General features: G+C 43.4%; 1 protein-coding gene across 2 annotated transcripts in view; it reads left to right on the forward strand.

Annotated features, from left to right (window-relative positions):
* The window catches only part of LOC117355505 (protein lifeguard 1-like), a 52,111-nt gene that overhangs the window by 17,609 nt on the left and 10,656 nt on the right, over nt 1-23,846 (forward strand). For both annotated transcript variants that reach the window (XM_033934179.1, XM_033934180.1), the window contains 5 exons: nt 1,038-1,091; nt 2,405-2,495; nt 14,634-14,671; nt 14,766-14,853; nt 17,400-17,489. In XM_033934179.1, the coding sequence (XP_033790070.1) occupies nt 1,038-1,091; nt 2,405-2,495; nt 14,634-14,671; nt 14,766-14,853; nt 17,400-17,489 (361 nt within the window). The remainder of the gene's footprint in view (nt 1-1,037; nt 1,092-2,404; nt 2,496-14,633; nt 14,672-14,765; nt 14,854-17,399; nt 17,490-23,846) is intronic.

A 23,846-nucleotide genomic window follows, 5' to 3' on the forward strand; every position in this document is an offset into this window, starting at 1 on the left:
TCATCCTATGCCCTCTCATTGCAGAGTTTCCTTTCAAATGAAAGAGACTCGACTCATGCACATTTATATTACGTAGGTATTTAAACGTCTCTATAATATCTCCCCTCTCCCGCCTTTCCTCCAAAGTATACATATCCGCCTTTAGGAATTCCCTGGACGTTATTCCTGATCATGTCACAATTCTCTCTTCTTCTGGCTGTTGAATGTTATGTTTCATTGGCTATCTGCCCATGACTTTCCTAAAGCTTTTCAGTGGAGTTTGGTGCTGAGATGTGGAGTATTTATCAGGGTAAGTGCAACTTGCATTAGGTAACAGGTAAACTTTCAGCCTTGCAGCCCCTCCTCCACAAGTTAATTATCTGGCCCTTAACCCCACCCCCTTTGATTCTGATAATTAAACTCAACAGTCATGATCACCCTACCACCATTCTTCCCAAAAAGGTCTGATTAAAAAGGCTATTTAAAAAATTTTCACCTTTGTTATTAGCAAGTAAAAGTACACACTTGAAGGTTCTTTGGGTTTGTGTTCTTAGATTTTGCTCTGACTGCAGCCATGCTTTGCTGTCCCTCAAAAGCTGCTGCCCTAAGTGTCTGCATAGCCTACCTAATGATTAAGCCGGCCCTGGTCTTTTTAAGCCTGGGGGCTTCCAAAGTCAGAACCATGTCAACAAAATAAAAAGCCACAAAAAACATTTTTGCTTGGGTCAGTTCTGGCAGCCAAGCACAGAGGAGAACACTGCGGTGAGAACAAAGTGACTTGCTCTCACTTCTGTAAAAGGGGTGGAGGGAGAGCTCTAGTGCCAGTGAGGAGGTGCTGATAGAGGAGGAAGAAAGGTGCCAGTTAAACAATTGGCTTAGACGCTGCAATCCCTTGAGCCAACACTAACCTTCATTGTACCTTTAAAAAGAAACACTCCTGTCCCAGCTATTACTCTTACATTATAACTTTACATGTAAAAAATGTAATATGGATGGTTTGTGTAATGATTTGTTGCATTGAATTGATCAAAAATGTGCTTCCATTTTAAATTTTCTAGGCCTACCCTAAAAGACTGGGTGAGATATAATTCATGGTTTACCTATGCACTTTTGTAAGTATCCTTTTATTTCATGCTAAGATGCTATATTTCATTAAGTTCACTCAGTTATTTTAATGAACAATCAACTATATTTGTCAGAAAGTAAACCTTCTCACATCCTTTCTTTTTAAATTTTGGATTGGCAGCCTCCTCCTTTTTTTTTGGTGGGGGGGGACTTCCCCTTATCCTGGAACCTATTCCAACTAAGATTATAGACCCTAACCCCTGGATTTTCTAACCGGCGCCCATGTTGGCAGCCATCTTAAAAGCGGCCGCTGATCTCTTGTCAATCACACAGCAGCGCTGGTTAGAGAATTACACCTGATTCACACAAAGATAGGCAGCTGAAATGTAGGCTGGAAAAACCTGCCCTACATTTCAGCCGCCTATCTTTGCTGGGAGATCTAAAACTAGACAACTTGCCATCAGCTGATTGTGGCAGGGGACTCCCCAATCAGCTGAGCTGACAGGACTCCCCAAAGTCTGCAATGGGTTGGCAAAAAGAGACCAACAGACAAAAGGCACTTGTCCTCCAAAATTGGGGCCTTATATTATCTACAGAACCCGGCAAACTCCTCCCCGGACGCATCCTAGTTAGAACAATCGTAGGCTTTTATCCCCTTTGTGCTGCTTCCAAGGCAGTTTCATTCTTGAAAGTGCATACAAGAGAAAATTCACCATCAACTGCCAGGGCCTGTTCACCTGGATTACAGTTTCTTGAAGGTGAAATGTTTTCATTTAGTCATTTTCATCTCTTCTAAAAGCATTTTTTTTTAACCCACGTATCTCTATGAGCTGGTGTAAAAGATGAGCAGAACAAATGTTTATATTTATGGATATTTTTCATCTTGCATATGGAGACTATATGTGCAGAATTTAGTCCTGCTCGAGCCATGCCTAAACCACACCCCCTTGGAATAACTGCATGATGTGGAGCAGTAACCTAGTGGTTAGTGCAGTGGGCTGAGATCCTGGACAACAGGATTCAGTTTCCACTGCAGCTCCGTATGAACCTGGCAAGTAACTTACCCCCCCCCTCCTTTTTTTTACTAAGCTGCGGTAAAGGTTTGTACCGATGCTCGGAGCGCTAAATGCTCTAATGCTTGTGGAATTCTACGAGCATCGGAGCAGTGTCAGAGCATTTAGTGCCGCGGTAGAAACCTCTACCAAGGCTTAGTGCAAGAGGGCCTTAATCCTTTATTGCCCCACTTACAAAACAGAGCTTGTGAGCCCACTAGGACAGAGAAATGACTAAAATCACAGTTGTTTTGATCTAGATTTATTGGCAATGTTGTTCAATAAAAGCTCATTTGATTTCCTTCTAGCCCTATCATTTTTGTTCTGGTAATTGTGCTTTCCTGTTGCAATGATGCTCGTAGAAAATTCCCAGTCAACTACATTTTACTGGGATTGTTTGTAAGTATATTTCTTTCCTGTTTTCCCAGTCAACTACATTTTACTGGGATTGTTTGTAAGTATATTTCTTTCCTGTTTTGGCCTGACAGCTTCTTTTAGAAATCAACATAGCCCTTATTTTACTCACTTCTCTGCCTTTATTTAATCTAGAGTGCTTTTAAAATCTAGCCTTTCCTCCACCACCCCCTCATCCCCACTACATGCCAGGGGAATTCAGGAGGCTCTGGCTGGCTTTGTGTTAGAGTGGCACTCTCACTGCTGATTGTTTCCCATAGCAACAGCATCTATCGTCTTCCCCTCCCTGGGGCTAAGTGGACCATCCCAAGCACAGACCCCCCCCCCCCCCCTGTGCTACACTATGAGCCATGGGACTGGCCCATGTCATTCTTTCTTAATGGGAAAATCTAACAAATTATAAAAATAAAAATCATTACCTGTTTTAAGTCTCTCAGACAGTTTAATAATTTGTTAATGCCATGTTTGCCAAACACTTTAAATTTAATGAGAAAATGGATTCAGATTAGAGGATAATTTATTCAAGAGCCTCTGTCTCTCATAACGCACTGCTTCCCACTGTCACACTGTTATGAGCAAGAGGAGCCACATATGAATATCTGGTGTAGGAAGAGAAGAAGACACTTTTAATTTTGTGACCATTTATAATGCGTAAAAAGGCATTTTTGATAAGTCATCCAAATCCAAATTGGGTCTTTCTGCTCATTACATTCCCCTCCCCACCCAAAAAAAAAAATCTATCTCAGAGTTGTTTTCAAACTGGGAAAAACATCTAGGTTTCTGTTTGGAAAATGACTCAATGATGGACATCTTTGCATAGAAGGCATCTAAAAAGAAGAGCCATTTTCCAAACTGACACATCTAACTTATCAATGCCAAAAATCCAGGCACAAGAACATCTGCCTGGCATCATTTTGAGAGAAAATGGCCACAAAGCAGAGGGGCAGCCTAGTGGTTAGTGCACAATGGCACCCAAAACTCCTTTGTTTTGTATTGTGAGTCCTTCAGGAACAGAATAAAACCTACTGTATCTAACTGTACAACACTACAATAGCCTTCAAGCCTAATGGTGTCTCCTAAATGTAGGTACAGAAGGTAGGCTGTTGTATTTTGAGAGTTCATAATTTAAAATAAACTGGAGAAAATATGTAATATGTAATTAAACTCTGGAATTTGTTGCTGAAGTATATAAGAACATAAGAACATAGAACATAAGAAGTTGCCTCCGCTGAGGCAGACCATAGGTCCATCCTGCTCAGCGGTCCGCTCCCGCGGCGGCCCATCAGGCCCATTGTCTGAGCAATGGTCTATACCTATCTATACCCCCCAATCCCTTTTTCTTCTAGGAATCTATCCAAACCTTCTTTGAAACCATTTAATGTTTTCTTGTCTACAACAGCCTCTGGAAGCGCGTTCCATGTGTCCACTACCCTCTGAGTGAAAAAGAACTTCCTAGCATTTGTTCTAAACCTATCCCCTTTCAATTTCTCCAAGTGCCCCCTTGTACTTGTGGTGCCCCTTAATTTAAAAAATCTGTCCCTGCCTACTTTTTCTATGCCCTTCAGGATCTTGAAGGTTTCTATCATGTCTCCTCTAAGTCTTCGCTTTTCCAGGGAGAAAAGTCCCAACTGCTTCAATCTGTCAGAATATGGGAGATTTTCCATTCCCTTTATCAGTTTGGTTGCTCTTCTTTGTACTCCCTCAAGTAACGCCATGTCTTTCTTGAGGTACGGCGACCAGTACTGGACACAGTACTCCAGATGCGGCCGTACCATTGCACGATACAGCGGCATGATGACTTCCTTCGTCCTGGTCGTAATACCCTTCTTAATGATACCCAGCATTCTGTTTGCTTTCCTAGAGGCTGTGGCGCATTGCGCCGATGCCTTCAGTGTTGCGTCTACCATCACTCCCAGGTCTCTCTCCAGGTTACTAACCCCTAGTGGTGTTCCCCCCATTTTGTATGTGAACATCGGGTTCTTTTTCCCCACGTGCATGACCTTGCATTTCCCCACGTTGAAGCTCATCTGCCACTTTTCGGCCCACTTTTCCAGCTGCGTTAGATCCTTTTGGAGATCTTCACAGTCTTCCTTGGTTTGAGCCCTGCTGTATAGTTTGGTGTCATCTGCAAATTTAATGACTTCACACTTAGTTCCCGCCTCTAGGTCATTTATGTAGATATTGAACAAGAGTGGTCCCAGCACCGACCCCTGCGGAACTCCGCTCGTGACCCCTTTCCAGTCTGAGTAGTGGCCCTTTACGCCAACCCTCTGCTTCCTGTTTGCCAGCCAGTTTTTGATCCATCGGTGGACCTCCCCTTGTACCCCGTGGTTCCATATCTTTTTAAGCAGTCTCTCGTGTGGCACCTTGTCGAAGGCTTTTTGGAAGTCAAGGTAAATAATGTCTATAGATTCCCCTTTATCCACCTGGCTGTTCACTCCCTCAAAGAAGTACAATAAGTTTGTGAGGCATGACCTACCCTTACAGAAGCCATGTTGACTCGGTTTTAGCTGCCCATTTTTTTCGATGTGCTCATAGATGCTGTCTTTAATCAGTGCCTCCATCATCTTTCCCGGGACTGAGGTCAGGCTCACCGGCCTGTAGTTTCCCGGGTCCCCCCTTGCACCCTTCTTAAAGATGGGCGTGACATTTGCTATTTTCCAATCCTCCGGGATCTCTCCGGTTTTTAAGGATAGGTTGCATATCTGTCGAAGTGGTTCCGCTATTACGTCTTTTAGTTCCTTGAGTACCCTTGGGTGAATGCCATCCGGACCCGGCGATTTGTCGCTCTTTAGTCTGTCGATCTGCTTGAGTACATCCTCTTGGCTTACCTCTAAATCGACCAGCTTATCGTCTTGGTCTCCTATTACGATCTCCTCGGGTTCCGGAATGTTGGTTATATTCTCCATCGTGAAGACTGACGTGAAGAACTCATTTAACCTGTCAGCTATCTCTTTCTCTTCTTTTACAACTCCCTTTCTGTCTCCATCGTCCAATGGTCCCACTTCTTCTCTCGCCGGTTGCTTCCCCTTGACGTATCTGAAGAACGACTTGAAGTTTGTTGCTTCCTTTGCCAGTCTCTCTTCGTATTCTCTTTTTGCTTTTCTAACCACTCGGTGACACTCTTTCTGGTGTTCTTTGTGCCCTTTTTGGTTCTCCTCTGTTTGGTCTTTTTTCCATTTTCTGAACGATGCTTTCTTGTCGCTTATCGCCTTCTTTACTGCACTTGTTATCCACACTGGGTTTTTTGTTCTATTTTTTTTGCACCCTTTTCTGAACTTGGGGATGCATATGCTTTGTGCTTCGTGCACAGTCTCCTTGAATAAGGTCCAGGCCTTTTCTACGGATTCCGTCTTCCCTATGTTGCTTTTGAGCTTCTTTCCCACCATTTTTCTCATGGCATCATAATTTCCTTTTTTGAAGTTGAGTGCCGTCGTTGTGGTTCTTTTCCCCTTTGATGATCCAATTTCAAGCCTGCACTGGATCATGTTGTGATCGCTGTTACCTAGTGGGGGTAATACCGCCACCTCCTTTGCTGTCCCCCCTAGTCCGTTGAAGATTAGGTCAAGAGTGGCATCGCCCCTTGTTGGTTCCGTGACCAGCTGTTCCATGAAACAGTCCCTCGTGACTTCTATGAATTTTGTCTCTCTTGCGCAGTTTGAGTGCCCAATACTCCAGTCTATCCCAGGATGGTTGAAGTCCCCCATCACCACCACATTTCCGCTTCTGCATACCTGCTTCAGTTCAGCCTCCATCTCCTGGTCGATTTCTTCCGGTTGTCCAGGTGGGCGGTAGTACAGACCCAGTTTAATGTCTGCTCCTGCTCCTCCCTGTAGCTTAACCCATAGTGATTCCAGGCCATCCGCCCGTACTGTTGTTTCCGTTCTGGCTGATGGTATGGAGTCTTTTATGTACAGCGCTATGGTGAAATCAGTTAGCTTAACAGGGTTTAAAAAAAGTTTAGATAATTTCCTAAAAGAGAAGTCCATAGGCCATTATTGAGATGGCTTGGGGAAATCCTAGATAAGCAGTATAAAGTCTGTTTTACTACTTGGGATCTATCTAGGTTCTTAGGACCTGAGTTGGCTACTGTTAGAAATAGGATACTGAGTTTGATGGACCTTTGGTTTGTCCCAGTATGGCAATTGTTATATTCTTATGTTCAAACTTTATCTGCCAAGCAAACCAGGCATTGTTCGAAATATTGGCTGGTGACTGCCCTTACTTAGATATTCAATGCCAGAACCCGGATATAGCCTAGGACTGAATATCTGGGCTTAATTCAGCCTGCGACTGTCAGCAGCTTTAAAAATTGCCGGCCACTGTGGAATGAATATCAAGCTGAATATTTTTCCTCTTCTTGGGGTAACAGGCAGGCAGGAAGGAAAATGTAGGGATGGCATCCTAGCTTTGAAGATAAAATGCCAGTCAATATGAGGAATGGTTGCATTGTAGAAACCACAGGGTACAGGCAGGAGTGGGATATATAAAGATAGAGCTCCCTTTATCATAGCAGGACTGCTGGAAATGTAGGGTAGAGGAAGTCATAGTGGAGTTCTTACAAAATGCAGATCAGTGGCCTTAGAGAATGAAATAAAATGATCTATAGATGGCACTTGACTCCTGAGACCTGAAATGAAATGTGGCTTAATTTCTCCCCATTCTGCTGTAAAAGGCAAGGATAAGCAGGGACCTTTTCCTGCATTTGTTTGTCTCATCCAGAAATAAAATAATTTTGGAAGGAGATAATTTCCTGGATAAATACTTATAATATCATGGGTGTGCTGTGATCTTTGGATCCCAACTATTCTTGAGTTAGTAGAGCAGTGCATGGATATAAGTCTCTAATATAGCAGGTTTAAACTTTTTTGAATCAAAGTGCGCCACAGCCTGTATTAAAAGGAAAATTTGCTCTTAACATATGTTAATTCACCAGAACGTTTGCTACATAATAATGCAAAGTACCTTCTTCAGGACTCCTGAGAGACTCTTTTGTTATTCTCTTCTCTTTGTGGATCCCAGGGGCATCTTCTAAGAACATAAGAAGTTGCCCCCGCTGAGTCAGACCAGAGGTCCATCCTGCTCAGTGGTCCGCTCCCACAGCGGCCCATCAGGCCTAGTGCCTGAACAGTGGTCCTTGATTAATTTTGTAACTTACCTCTAATCCCATCCCTATAATCTACCTCTACTCTTACCTGTACCCCTCAATCCCTTTGTCTTCGAAGTACCTATCCAAAGCTTCTTTGAACCCCTGTAGCGTGCTCCTGTTTATCACATCCTCTGATAGCGCGTTCCATGTATCTACCACCCTCTGTGTGAAAAAGAACTTCCTGGCGTTTGTTCTAAACCTCTCCCCATTCAGTTTCTCTGAATGCCCCCTTGTACTTGTTGATCCCCTTAATTTGAAAAATCTGTCCCTGTCTATTTTTTCTATGCCCTTCATGATCTTGAAGGTTTCTATCATGTCTCCTCTTAGTCTCCGCTTTTCCAGGGAGAAAAGCCCTAGCTTTTTCAGTCTGTCAGTATATGAGAGGTCCTCCATGCCCTTTATTAGCTTAGTTGCTCTTTTCTGGACCCTCTCAAGTACCTCCATGTCCTTCTTGAGGTACGGCGACCAGAACTGAACACAGTACTCCAGGTGCGGGCGCACCATAGCACGATACAGTGGCAGGATGACTTCCTTTGTCCTGGTCGTAATACCCTTCTTAATGATACCCAACATTCTGTTTGCTTTCCTTGAGGCCGTGGCACACTGCGCCGACGCCTTCAATGTTGTGTCTACCATCACTCCCAGGTCTCTTTCAAGGTCGCTCACCCCTAGCACTGATCCCCCCATTTTGTACGTGAACATCGTTTTTTTTTTTCCCTATATGCATGACCTTGCATTTCCCTATGTTGAAACTCATTTGCCACATTTTGGCCCATTTTTCCAGTGTTGTCAGATCTTTTTGGAGATCTTCGCAGTCCTCCATGTTATTGACCTTGCAATATAGTTTGGTATCATCCGCAAATTTAATAACCTCACACTTTGTTCCTGCCTCCAGGTCGTTAATGAATATATTGAATAGGAGCGGTCCCAGCACCGACCTCTGTGGAACTCTGCTCGTGACGCATTGCCTGTCTGAGTAATGTCCCTTTACTCCAACCCTCTGTTTCCTGTCCGCCAGCCAGTTTTTGATCCATCGGTGGACCTCCCCTTGCACCCCATGGTTCCATAGCTTCCTTAGTAGTCTTTCATGTGGCACCTTGTCGAAGGCTTTTTGGAAGTCGAGGTAAATGATATCTATGGATTACCCTTTATCCACCTGGCTGTTTACCCCCTCAAAGAAGTACAATAAGTTTGTGAGGCATGACCTACCCTTGCAGAAGCCATGCTGGCTCGACTTTAGCTGCCCATAGTTGTCGATGTGTTCCCAGATGCTGTCTTTAATCAGCGCTTCCATCATCTTTCCCGGGACCGAGGTCAAGCTCACCGGCCTGTAGTTTCCTGGGTCTCCCCTTGAGCCTTTCTTGAAGATGGGTGTGATATTTGCTATTTTCCAGTCTTCCGGAATCTCTCCAGTCTTTAGGGATAGGTTGCATATTTGTCGAAGTGGCTCAGCTATTTCGTTCCTTAGTTCCTTGAGTACCCTTGGGTGAATGCCATCCGGACCTGGCGATTTGTCGCTCTTTAGCCTGTCTATCTGCCTGAGGACATCCACCTTGATCACCTCTAGCTGGACCAGATTTTCATCCTGCTCTCCTTTTACGATCTCCTCGGGCTCTGGAATGTTGGTTGTGTCCTCCCTCGTGAAAACTGACGTGAAGAACTTATTTAGCCTGTCAGCTATCTCCTTTTCCTCTTTTACCACTCCCTTTCTGTCCCCATCATCCAAGGGTCCCACTTCCTCCCTTGCTGGTTGCTTCCCCTTAACGTACCTGAAGAATGATTTGAAGTTTGTTGCTTCCCCTGCCAGTCTCTCTTCATATTCTTTCTTTGCTTTCCTAACCACTCGATGACACTCCTTTTGGTGTTTTTTGTGTTCCTTTTGGTTCTCCTCTGTTTTGTCCTTTTTCCATTTTTTGAATGATGCTTTCTTGTCACTTATCGCCTTTTTCACTGCATTTGTTATCCAGACTGGGTTTTTTGTTCTATTTTTTTTGCACCCTTTCCTGTACTTGGGGATGCACAGGTTCTGTGCTTCGTGCACTGTGCCCTTGAGTATGGTCCAGGCATTTTCTACGGACTCCATCTTCCTTGTGCTGTCGTTGAGTTTCTTTCCCACCATTTTCCTCATGGCATCATAATTCCCTTTTCTGAAGTTAAGTGCAGTCATTGTAGTTCTTTTCACCTTTGATGATCCAATTTCTAGCCTGTACTGGATCGTGTTGTGATCGCTGTTTCCTAGCGGGGATAGTACCGCCACCTCCTTAGCGGGTCCCCCTAGTCCGTTGAGGATCAGGTCAAGGGTGGCATCACCCCGTGTTGGTTCCGTGACCAGCTGTTCCATGAAACAGTCCCTCGTGACCTCCAGGAATTTGGTCTCCCTCATGCAGTTTGAGTGCCCAATACTCCAGTTTATTCCCGGGTAGTTGAAGTCTCCCATCACCACCACAATTCCGCTTTTGCATACCTGCCTCAGTTCAGCCTCCAGATCCTGGTCGATTTCTTCCATTTGTCCAGGTGGGCGATAGTACAGACCCAATTTTATGTCTGCTCCAGTTCCTCCTGGTAGCTTAACCCATAGTGATTCCAAGTCATCCGCCTTTACTGTTGTTTCCATCCTGGTTGAAGGTATAGAATCTTTTATATATAGCGCTTTTCCTCCACCCTTTTTATGTGACCTATCTCTCCTGTAGAGTTTGAATCCTGGTAAAGCCACATCCCATTCATTGTCATTAGTCCACCATGTTTCTGTGACTCCAATTATGTCTATGCCCTTTTTGCTGGCTAGGATTTCCAGCTCTCCCATTTTAGTCCTTAGGCTCCTAGCATTAGTGTATAGGCAAAGTAAGTCCCGTTTGTTTGCCTTTTTTGCTGTATGTCCTCGTGGTTTGGTGCTCCTGGCCCCCTCGTGAGTTGCCAGACCCCAAGCCTCGTCTCGGTCATCCTCCTCCTGTGGTGTGTCTGTTTCGTCCTCAGCCTGTTCCCCTGTTTTTGGTTGTCCCTCTGGATTCCATTGTTCTCTATTAGTGCTGCTTGCCAGTTTTATTTGTGCACTAGACCCCTGCAATTCTCCCTTAGGTCCATTTTCAAAAAATTCCCACTCAGACCTGAGCCCTCTTTTACAGTGTATTTGCTCAATATCTTTGGCCCGGGTCCCCTGCATTGCGTCCTTAGGTTCTTTTTCCAAAAGTTCCCTCCCAGTCCCGATCCCTTTTTTACAATGTCCTTGCTCTATGTCCATGGCCCTGGGCCCCTGTGTTGTATCCTTAGGTTCTTTTTCCAAAAGTTCCCTCCCAGTCCCGATCCCTTTTTTACAATGTCCTTGCTCTATGTCCATGGCCCTGGGCCCCTGTGTTGTATCCTTAGGTCCTTTTCCCAAAAGTTCCCACTCAGTCCCCAGCCCTCTTTTACAATGTCCCTGCTCAGTATCCTTACTTGATACTTTTGTCCGATGTGTCAGATCGACTGTCGGCTTTCCCCTCTTCCTCAGTTTAAAGCCAGATCAATGACGCTCTGGACGTTGCGTGCCAGCATCCTAGTCCCAGTCGTGCTCAGGTGCAGTCCGTCTCTCCTGTAGAGCTTATTCTTTCCCAGGAAGGTTGTCCAGTTCCGTGCAAAAAGGAAACCCTCCTCCTCGCACCATCTCCTGAGCCAACCGTTTATTGCTTGTAGTTCGCTCTGCCTCCTTGCATCCACTCTAGGTACTGGCAGGATCTCTGAGAAGGCTATCTTCCTTGCCCTCAGTTTCAGTTTCCTCCCCAGGATCCTGAACTGATTGGTTAGTGCAGTCCTGTTGTAGTCCCTCCTGCTGACGTCGTTGGTTCCAACATGGATTACTACAGCTGTCTCCTCCGTCTCGGCCCCTTCCAGGATCCTCTCGATTCTGTCGGTGACGTCCTTCGTTCTTGCTCCCGGGAGACATGCCCCTTTCTGCTTCTCAGGACCAGAATCCCCTGTTATCTATCTTTTTCTTCAACTACTCCAATCCTTTCATCTTCCTGCTTAGAAGTACCAGTAGCAGTGGGCTGGTTCCCCACCCTGGCTGAGAAAATTGCAGAAATTCTCAGCAACTCTGTCACTTCTCTTCTTTGCTCCTTCTGGCACTATGGCTGGACTGATGCAGTGATCTTGGAGTATCAAAGCCAAAGAACCTTCCCCTTAATCTGTGGTGTGATGTTTGAGGAGGCAGGACCACGGATGAAGAATTCACTGAGATGGGCTTTAATACCAATCACAGTTTCCTTCGAAAGGGCTCTCCTCCTGCCATTACCTCACTGGTAATGTTCTGGAAGTTGGGGGGGGGGGGGGGGTTACAAGTCACGTCCAGTATTTTAGCAGAGTAATTAGAGGTCTCTGCTTTTCACTTAGAGCAGGGGTGTCAAAGTCCCTCCTCGAGGGCCGCAATCCAGTCGGGTTTTCAGGATTTCCCCGATGAATATGCATGAGATCTATTTGCATGTACTGCTTCCATTGTATGCTAATAGATTTCATCCATATTCATTGGGGAAATCCTGAAAACCCGACTGGATTGTGGCCCTCGAGGAGGGACTTTGACACCCCTGATTTAGAGCAAAAAACACGCAACCCCCCTCCCCCCTCATTTTTATGTGCTATAAATTCCAGCAAAAATTCTGAAGTTAAGTATTAAACTACAGAATAATCAGGAATTTTGGTTGACAGACTGGTGCCTGGTTAACTTGCCACATTACCCTCCTCCCCCACCCCTTTTACTGAGCTGAAGCGCTAAATACTCTGACGTTTTTCTAATGCTCATAGAATTCCTATGAGCGTCAGAGCATTTGGCAATGGCAATCTCAGTAGCATGTTCACAACTGTGGAATTGTTTGCCAGGTTGTTTGAGATTGTGTAAGGATCTGAGGTATTTTAAGAAAGAATTGAAAACTCGTTTATTGATCATTGGAACAAGCTTCCAGTGCAGGTGATCGAGGCAGACAGCGTGCCAGACTTTAAGAATAAATGGGATACCCATGTGGGATCCCTACGAGGGTCAAGATAAGAAAATTGGGTCATTAGGGCATAGACAGGGGGTGGGTAAGCAGAGTGGGCAGACTTGATGGACTGTAGCCCTTTTCTGCCATCATCTTCTATGTTTCTATGTTTATTTGTGCAAGCATTTTATTAGAGTGGAATGTTTTTAAGTGACACTGGTGTAATTAGATATTTGTAAGGAGGAAGAAGATGATGAGATAGCTGATGTGCTGCTGTTATTGTTATGAAGTATGTATCTACTGTAATCTGCTTAGGCTTTAAAATAATAATAATAATAATAATAAAGTTAAGACAGCTGTTTTGATATCCAAACTTTATGTGGTCACTTAGCCAGTTAGCAGACCAATAACCAGCCAGGTTGCTGCTTTGCCCCTGCCATGCCTCTAACCTATCTGGTGAGAGAATGGTTATATGCCTTTGGCTTGCTCCGTGGGGTTTAACTGGACAGGAGGCTCTCCTGCCTAGTTAAAGCCTTTTGAATATTGACTCCTTTATTTCATTATTGAATATCAGAGACTGGCTCGGCCTCTTCCTATAGACATGGAGTAATAGTGCTAACTTTAGATTACAAAGTCTACATAAAGATTTTGAAATTTAAACCCCCCAAAAGAAAACAATTGACTTCTTTCTACGCAAGTACAAGATAAGATAAGAAGCCAGAGACTTTGACTGTTCTTCACAATGACTTCAAGAACTCTACCCCAATGTGACTGGATGAGTCTCTGCTCCTCAGTGGTCCCTCACTGGGATGAGAGAAGATGATGCTGGAGAATTCTGTTGTTTTGGTCTTTGAGTTACAGCTTTAAAATATTATTTTGTTTGGATTGGAGCAAGTCTGTTTAGGTGAGGGAGAATAGGTTTTGTGAAGGTTATAGGAAAAGTGGCGGTTCGTTTTTGTGCGGCTTTTACTATGGAGCGCTTTGTGGTTCGTTGTAGCTACTGGCAGGATAGCTGATTGGCTGGATTTACACAATAGTCCTCAAGTACCCCATTAGACATAGGGACATGTAGTTATGGTTTCCCAATTGCATGAAACAAACAAACATGAACAAGGAAAATAAGATGATAATATTTTATTGGACTAACTTAAAAAATTTGTTGGCTGGCTTTCAAAGATCAGAAACTTCTTCCTCAGATCAGGACAGTAGGAAGAAGGTTCTGGCCTTCAACAGCTTATAAATATATATTAAGCCAGTCCTGTGGTTTTTGGTTTTTTTTTTAATTTCTACTTATTACCTTACATGCAGTGTGATAAACACAGAATTGGATCAACCTTTTCAGATGAATTGGGAACCTTCAAATGCTCCAACGCTCATAGGATTCTATGAGCATTAGAACAGTGTCAGAGTATTTAGCGCTCCAGCTCAGTAAAAGGGATAGGGGGTGGAGGGTAATGTGGCAAGTTAACCAGGCACCAGTCTTAATAAGACAATCTGTCAACCAAAATTCCTGAATAGTCTGTAGTTTAATTTTTGCTGGAATTTGTACAGTAGAGAAACCTCAGCTTTGATATGATGGGTGGTAGATGTGTGGAACAGTCTCCCGGAAGAGGTGGTGGAGACAGAGACTATGTCTGAATTCAAAAGGGCTTGGGATAGGCATGTGGGATCACTCTGAGAGAGAGAAAGTTAATGGTTACTGCAGATGGGCAGACTAGATGGGCCATTTGGCCTTTATCTGCCATCATGACTGTACAGCTCTGCGTGCGTCTAATAGCACTATAGAAATAATTCATAGTAGTAGTAATTTTTCTATGTTTTTGATACAGCTTCCTTCCTTTGCCCCCCTCAAAAAAGAAAGATAAAACTATTATCTTTAAACTCTTTCAAGCCAAACAAGTAGCATCTCCTCCCCCCCCACAATCCTTCTTGGTCCCCCTAGCCCACAGTTTAAGACCCACTGTACAAGAACTTTTCACATTCTACAGACTCGATGTAACTATTATCTCAATTCTCTTTGTTTTTCAGACAATTGTAGAAGGTCTAATGCTTGGAGCTGTTTCAGCGTAAGTCTTTGAGAAAAGTTTGGTTGCAGTTTGTTTTGCCATGGCATAATGTGCCCTGTTGTTTCAAGGTTTGTTTTCTGTTTGGGGATTTTAGCTTCTTTGAAGCTGATGCGGTGATGTGGGCTGTTGGAGCAACGGCATTTGTGACTTTAGGTTTGTCCATATTTGCCCTGCAGTCAAAAGTAAGTATCACTTGATGAACAATAAAACACATCATTGAACTTAAAGTGGCTTGTGAGACCTTGGGAAGTATACACAGAAAACAGCATCAGACAAACATCATTAGTCAGAGTTTTGCTGATTTTAAATACTGTATTTCACAAATATTTTCAGAATAGAGGCAGAGATTTCATTAAACTTGTAATGTAATGACAGAAATATATAGTAACAGACCATTCTGCTAGTAGTTTATGTTCACTCATCACACTGAGATTTGATGGCAGTGAATTATATGGTGCATTTGTTAATTTTCTGTGTGCCACCTCCTAAGGATAATACTGACATTCATGCGGCCCTCTATATATAAAGGTTGCCCACCCCTCATATAGACAGAAAAGCTGATATTTTTTTTTTACTAAAAATAAACAAAAAACACGCTAGTGTAATTGCTGTAACTTCTTAAAAGTCCTCTTGAAACTCCATATTCCTTATACTTTAATCAGTGGATAGATTGTGCTCAGAGAAATGGAGGAAAAAGGGGACAGAAAGTCCCCAAAAAACCTCACCACCCAATCATTGCAAAACTTCCACCTTAACACATTTTTATGTGCATGACTTGAAAGATTGTGTTATTAAAAAGCACTTATGTTTTATGTATAGTTCTTTGGCCTCGACGTGCCACATTTCAAAATTTCTTCAGGAAGCCAAATGGTAACAGCGAAAGACTCTTAAGTCTTCCAAAATGTGTCAGTCTCTGGTTTAGCTTGCAATTCAGCTTTCAATGAACTTCCGGTATCTGCTGGCAACCGGCAGGAGAGATCCCAAGCCTTCCTACCAAGGCACAGACCCCCAAACCCCGATAATACAGACAGGAGAGAGCCCAAGCCCTCCTGCCAAGGCACAGGCCTCCCGAATTCCCCGAACCCCGACAATACCGGCAGGAGGGATCCATGGTGTACTCCCACATGCCCCCCAATTGACCCCACTGAACCCCCGATTACCCCCCAAACTCCGGAATGGTCCCCCCTAATCCCCCAACCCCCAACACCTTCCAACTTACTTTAAGGTTGGCCAGACTGACGTCTCAAGCTTGTCTGGCTGGCAGCCTGCCATCTTCCGAATGGCAGGCCTAGGGCCTGATTGGACCAGGCGCCTAAGGCCTCGCCCATAGGAGGGGCCATGGGCATCTGGGCTAACCGGAATTGGCCCAGTTGCCTTAGGTCCCTCCTGTGGGTGGGGCCTTAGACACATGGGACCAACTCATCCCATGTGCCTAAGGCCTCGCCCACAGGAGGGGCCTAAGGCAACTGGGCCAATTCCAGTTGGCCTAGGCACCTAAGGCCCCTCCTATGGGTGGGGCCTTAGGCGCCTGGCCCAATCAAGCCCTAGGCCCATCATTCGGAGGATGTCGGGCCTGCCAGCCGGACAGGCTTGGGACCCATCCGTCCGGCCAACCTTAAAGTAAGTTGGGGGGTGTCAGGGTTGGGGGTTAGGGGGGTCATTCGGGGGTTCAGGGGTTCAATGGGTGGGTCACGGGGGTGCGCTGTGGTCAGGAAGGCCTAGGCTTCCTCCTGCCGGTAAGGTCAGGGTTCGGGGGTTCGGGGGCCTGCGCCTCGTCAGGAGGGTTTGAGCTCTCTCCTGCCGGTATTGTCAGAAGGGTTGGGGTGATGGCAGGAGAAATTGAGCATTTCTCCTGTCGTGATTCATGACAGTTCGTGGAGGGGGATCATGATCGTTGCGGGGGGGGGGGAGATTCTGTAACCAGTGTTGTTTTTGACAGATGCCAGTTACAGAATTCAGCTTTTAGGCGAGGGACTGGCCCCTCCTTTGCCTAAAAGGTCTTGTTTTGGGCGTTTGGGACTTGGGCATTTTTTGGGTTGATAATGTGTTTTAAGGTTAGACATAATGGTGGTCTGGCTGATTAAACTGCTGAACATAGAGGCAGGCCATTCTCAAAAAAAACCCCTCATTTTGAATGTTTTTTATGAGAATGGACATTTTCCCTGCTGCTACTTTCAGCATTTAGGGGCTTAGGCCAAAAGGGGACTTACATGTTTTTTTTTTATTATGCCCCTCCATGTTTATATATTTGTAAATCCTATATTTGTCTATTGACCATTGCAGTAACTACCCTCTGGACCAACTCCATTTGTTATATATGGCGGACGTTCCAGTATTCCAAATGAGGTGTTACTAGAAATTTATAGAGAAGCACTATCACCTTATTTTTCCTGCACCCAAGAATCCTGCTTTTGCCATCACTTTATCTACCTGTTTAGCCATTCTAAAATCATCAGATATAATCACCCTTAGGTTCCATTTGTTTTCTATACAGAGGAGTGACCCCCTCCCCCTATATTGTATCATTCTTTTAGATTTTAGCAGCCCAAATGAATGACCTTGGGGTTTTTTTTTGTTTTTTTTACTGGAAAGGCAACATAACAAATACCAAATATGTATAAATATACAAAAGAAATATACGTCAGTGTGGCTTTACTCCAGAGTCATAAGGAGGAGTAGTCTTATTCCAGGCAATCGTTTTTCATGCATTTTGTAATTGTTTTTTTAGTGGGACTTCACCATGGCCTCTGGGATTATGGTCGTCATTCTCTTGGTGCTATTGGCCTTTGGACTTCTTTGTGCAATAATAAGATCATTTGTGAGTATTACCCTTCATATGGTTCAAATGACACTAACATAGCTGATACCAGTCTAATTTGAAATGATTAATAAAAGGCTTTTTGGAAATTTATTTCGTTTTACTTTGCTTCATTATTAAAAAAATAAGAAAATATCTTCAGAGTGGACCACTGATTGATTCACAGTTGGCTGTACTGTTGTCGATCCCATCTCCAATTTATAAAAGGTTGCTGATTGCACATGGATTTGGACAACCCTAGATGCCACCAATGTCCTGGTACCAATGGCTGATCCTACTAGAACCCAGAGGTGTTCCACCAGAGAAATAGCATAGCTGACCTTCTGAGGAAGTTTACAGTATGGTCTTGCCTTTGAAGCTTCAGCCAGAAGTGCCAAAGTGCAGTAAAATAGAACTGTTAATGGCTCACTCCTCCACTTATAAGAGGTGGATCAGGCAAGACAATGCCAACCAAATGAAGCGGTACTTTTGAAAAAGTTGCAAGACAAAGGAGAAGGAATCTTTTTCAAAGTGGCACATTTTCAGAATATTCCTCTCTCCCCCCCCCCCCCCCCCAACATCTAAGCTGCCTCTGCATCCTGGACACATTCTGTTAAAAATATTAAATGGCTTAATGAAACTAAAGAAGGTGATCATTCAAAATATCTGGATTACATATGGAATTACCTGGCTAAGTCTTCAATTTTTAACTTCTATCCCCGTTCACCAATTAACTATTGTTTAATTGAAAGTTAATCCAGTTAAATATGGAAGGAATCAGAGGTATCCCAGGGATGGAGTCAAATTTTAACTACAATATTGATCTTCAATACTATACAGTAAGGTTAAAGTTAACTGGTTGAGTCTGATTAGAAAAATACTCCACCCGATATTCAGAGTAATTTAATTAAAAGGTTTGTGGATGCCTGAATGCTGCACTTGACCAGACAGTATCATTGGCTATCACCACTAACAACCCCTGCACTGTCTGGTTAGTGCCACAGTCTATGGTTGGAGCTATGACAGAGCCTGGGAAGAGCTGGTACGTAACTTTATGTATATATTTACGGAGCTTTGATATTCATCAAATCATACATCGTTTTTTAAAATTATTATATATAATATTTTGAAATGGGATATAAATTTCTTTGTCATTTATATATAGCGCCTTGGCGTGCTTATCATGCAACACTCGTCTCTGAAGGCTCTTGCCCCAAATGTGGTCACCCTAAAGCAAATGTATCCCATATGTTCTGGTTCTGTCCTTGGGTGTATAAATTTTGGTCTATAGTTTTTTTCTAGAGTTGAGTGAAATGTGGAATACTAAATGGCATTTGTAACAGTTATAGCTTATTTTAAACATCCTATTCCCAGTGGACTTAAGGGTTTTCTGAAAAGAGCCACACTTTCAGGCTTGAGGGTCATTCTTTCTCTTTGGATTAAACCATTACATCCTAATAATAGTCATTGGCATTCCAATATGCTCCATCTTTTAATTATGGAAAGTATGTCTCTTTCTGAATGAGAGACCAAGAAGGGACGAGTGTTGTTCACGCTTTGGCAACCTTTATTAAACACGTTATCTCCAACAGCAAGAAGTCGTGTTTTGATTGATTGTTATTGATTTTTTTTTTTTTTAACAGTTCTGGGAGAGGGGAGGGAAGATGATGAAGGGAGGGGGGTTGATTATATTTTAGTATTGTATTGTTACAATGTTTACATTTATAATGATTATATTATTGTAAAATATGTATATGTTTTTGTTGCGTTGATATATTATTACAATGCTTGTAGTTACATTTGAAAACTAATAAATATAAATAAAATAAACTTCAGCAAAGCAGTTAACTGCAGAGCTAACTGGGCACCAGTCTGAATATTGACCAATGCCTGATTAATTTCCAGGAAGTGGCAAGACAGGTTTTGGGTACTGCTTGGCTGCTGCTAGGGATTGCAGTGGCATTTCTGAGGCTGGACTCACAATGGGCAGGAATGAGTACTTATATTTTATTATCTATGTAAACTTGTAACCGTGCTGAGCTCTTTTGGGAAGACAATAAGTAATTAAGTAAGCATACATACATACATGCATACATACTCCTGCCCATAGGACCCTGTAAACCATCAGGGAGATTCCAAGTAGACCCGGGGGGAGGAGGGGAGGGAGGCGGCTATGGAAGTAGTGGAGGAATTGGGGCTTGGACAGGGGATATTATTGTCTTCAGGGGGGAAGGGGGATTGTAATGGGTGGGGGAGAGCTATGTCCCCTCTAAGCTGAGCATATGAGCAATTGCTCATATATTCTAGAAGTGTTGCTTACAGATTTTACATGGCCGCTCACAAAAATACTTGCAAATCTGGAAAATTGTTGGTTTTGGAACTTGTCGCTCACATGAGAAAAAATTTGCACACACCCGGCTAATCCTTAGAGGGAGCATCAGGGGGAGAGGGAGGTATTATGGGGACTGAGGCTGATTCTACTTATCATGTGAGTCCTGACCTACATTAAAGGACACAAGTAGGTGACATCTGGGATGGATCGGCTCTCCTAGAGCTTAAAATATGGTGTAAACTTCTAAGTATGCATGGCTCTTCCCGCAGGCAGTGGTCTCCTCAACTTCTTAGTTTTGATCTTCCAGGCAACTGAAACAGATGATAAACAGAGCTCTCCTGACAAGTTTTTTGACCTTAGATTAAAACTTGTAACACTGTTTAGTCTTTTCCCTTCCCCCTGCAAAAGGTAGCACATAAACTAAAATATTTGGGGGTCTATATTACAGGTAATTTAGCTCAGGCTTATATAGAAAATTTTACAGTGTTATTGGGGAGAACTAAAGATCTCTTGGGTCTGTGGACCCGTTTTCCTCTGTCGTTGAAAGGGCGTATTGCTCTCTTCAAAGTGGTTTTGTTTCCCCAGTGGGTTTATGTGATGCAGACTTTTTCTATGTATATTACTAACAAGGATATTGGTGTGTATCACTCTGTATTATGCAAATTTCTGTGGAATAATAGAAAGCTCCGCATGATGCTTACTCAATTGTCTCTCCCTGTTGAGCGTGGGGGACTGGCACTACCGGATCTGCAGAGATACAACATTGCTTGCCTTCTCTGACACCTGGTGTACTGGATAAAGAACACTCAACATTATACTCCTGCCACCCTTGAGCAACAACTGATGGCGCCAACCCACTTGCTGTATTATCTTCATGCGATGCACCCTCATCGGATTTTTCCTACTCGAAGTCATCCATTGTTGTGATCCATGCGACAATGTTGGCAGGGTTGTGCAAGCGCATGCATCTGCCTTTTACCTCCACGGTTCTGCTGCCCCTCTGGGGTAACCGAGATCTGGATCCTGATGCCTCTAAATGGTATTTACAGCAATGGAGTGCTCGGGGACTCTGTTATGTGTGTGATGTGGTGCCGGAGGAGGGAGTGCCTCGTTCCTTTCAGGACTTGCAAGTGGATGGTTTCCTGGAGGCCACTGAATGGCTTTACTATCATCAAGTGTCTCACTACTTACTTTCTTTGGATGCTGCTACTTTGCATGAGTATATGGCAGATATGGTGAAAATCCTGACCAGGATTAGTTTGTCTTTTCATCAAATCAGTTTGGGAGTTTTAGTGCCCTTTGGGATTCTGAGGTCGTGGCAGCAGTGTGGAACCAGGATTTGTCTCCCTCTGAACAAGTCACAGGGGATGGCCTTCGCCTGCTTATGAAACATCTACCTTGGCTGACTCGTTCCATAGTTTTGCAGGAACAGCAGTACAAGTTTCTTCTGCGGTTGTATGTATCTCCCTACCGGACCTATGTTTCTGGGTTTGCTTCTCATGCTCAATGTCCCAAGTGCCAGTCCACCCCGGCAGGTTTGCTTCATATGTTTTGGTCTTGTGACCGACTTCAGACTTTTTGGTCCTTTGTTGCTCTGTATTTACAAACTATATTGAGTAAGCTGATCCCCCTGAGGGCGGATATTCTGCTTTTTTTCCCAAGTTACTATATTGGGTTTGTCTAGAGAGGGTAGTTTGCTGTTACACAAAGCATCATTATTGGCCAGAAAATGTATCCTTGTACTGTGGCGCCAACCTGAGGTGCCTACGGTCACGATATGAAGAAATGAACTGTTTACATTATTACAATTTGAATATTTGGATGTACATAGGGGTGGCCCTGGTCCCTAGAAGAAATTTAAGAAAATTTGGGCCCCGGTTTGGGAGCTAGAATTTCTCTTCTGAACTTTTGACACTAGAGTGCAGGGTAGGGGGGCAGTGGTGGGGTTTGGGATGGCTGGGTCTTTTGGGTGGGGGGGGGGGGTCTAGGTCTTTTAGGTCTCCGTGAAGGACTAACATGAAGGGCCTTGTGTTGTCTACTGTTGAATTTTGTTTCGTTGTACTGTTTGATGTGTGAGTTTGTAATATGAAAACTTTCAATATAAAGGAATTTATATTAAAAAAAACCCTCAAACTTGTAAAACTGTCCCCCTTTTATCAAGCTGCGTTAGGGGTTTTTATTGCAGTTTGCTGCGGTAAAAGCTCCAATGCTCATAGGAATTCTATGAGCATCAGAGCTTTTATCGTAGCAGCCTGAGATAAAAAAAAACCTGTAGACCATTTTTTTGTGTGAAATTCTTTATTTTTCTGTTCAATATATTGATATCTTCTTTGGGATTGCTGCTTGAGAAACCTGATCAAGTCAATACATTGCTTAAAAATTGTTTCTGGGTTATACAAAAACTGAGATGAACTTGAGTATATACATGTCCATCAGCTCAGACTGGTAGTGCAGTCACTTATATAAAGTAAATTAGATTAATATGGTGTATTTGGGTATATCTAAAGATCTTTTGAAATGGATACAGACTACTCAGAATACAACTGTTTGTTTAATTTATTCTTTAAGATTTTCCGATGAAATCACTCCATATTATGTGACTTTGCACAACTAAGGCCAGTGCTGGGCAGACTTGCATGGTCTGTGTCCCGTATATGGCCATTCAGTTAAAGATGAACTGGGGAGGGTATTGATGACTGGGATGGGACTTTAGATGGGCTGGAATGAGCTTTAATGGAGACTCCAGTAGATAGAACCTAAGCACAGCTCTGGGTTTCTGGCCCAGAAATATCTAAGAAAAAGGACAATTTAAACATAGAAACATGACGGCAGATAAAGGCCAAATGGCCCTTCTAGTCTGCCCATCCACAGTAACCATTATCTCTTTCTCTTTCTGAGAGATCCCACATGCCTATCCAAGGCCCTCTTGAATTCAGACACAGTCTCTATTTCCACCACCTCTTCTGGGAGACTGTTCCACTCATCTATCCACCCTTTCTTTAAAAAAGTATTTCCTCAGATTACTTCAGAGTCTATCACCTCTTAACTTCATCCTATGCCCTCTCATTGCAGAGTTTCCTTTCAAATGAAAGAGACTCAATTCATGCACATTTATATTACGTAGGTATTTAAACATCACTATCGTATCTCCCCTCTCGCGCCTTTCCTCCAAAGTATACAGATTGAGATCTTTAAGTCTGTCCCCATGCGCCTTATCATGAAGACCACACACCATTTTAGTAGCCTTCCTCTGGACTGACTCCATCCTTTTTATATTTTTTTGAAGGTGCGGCCTCCAAAATTGTACACAATATTCTAAATGAGGTCTCACCAGAGTCTTATACAGAGGCATCAATACCTCCTTTTTCCTACTGGCCATACCTCTCCCTATGCAACCTAGCATCCTTCTAGCTTTTGACGTCACCTTGGCCACCTTAAGATCATCATATACAATCACACCCAAGTCCCGCTCTTCCGTCGTGAACATAAGTTCTTCATCCCCTAAACTGTACCATTCTCTTGGGTTTTTGCAGCCCAAATGCATGATCTTGCATTTCTTAGCATTACATTTTAGTTGCCAAATTTCAGATCATTCTTCAAGCTTCGCCAGGTCTTTCTTCAAGTTATTCACATCATCCAGCATGTCTACTCTATTGCAGATTTTGGTATCATCCGCAAAGAGGCAAATCTTACCCAACAACCCTTCAGCAATATCATTTATAAAAATGTTAAAAAGAATAGGCCCAAGAACAGAACCTTGAGGCACACCACTGGTAACATCCCTTTCCTCAGAGCGATCTCCATTGATCACTACCCTCTGTCGCCTTCCACTCAACCAGATGGGCAGACTGGATGGACCATTCGAGTCTTTATCTGCATCATTTACTATGTTACTATGTTTTACCAATAGAAGCGCGTGTTCTGTTTAAGCTGGCATGTTTGATTTTTAAGATCTTACATGGCTTAAGTCCGTTATATTTAACAGAGTTAATTAGCAGGCTGACTGTTACTAGATTATCTTCTTCTTTTACATAGCTGCATGGCAA

The sequence above is a fragment of the Geotrypetes seraphini genome, chromosome 2 (assembly GCF_902459505.1).
Source record: "Geotrypetes seraphini chromosome 2, aGeoSer1.1, whole genome shotgun sequence".
NCBI classification, from domain to species: domain Eukaryota; kingdom Metazoa; phylum Chordata; class Amphibia; order Gymnophiona; family Dermophiidae; genus Geotrypetes; species Geotrypetes seraphini.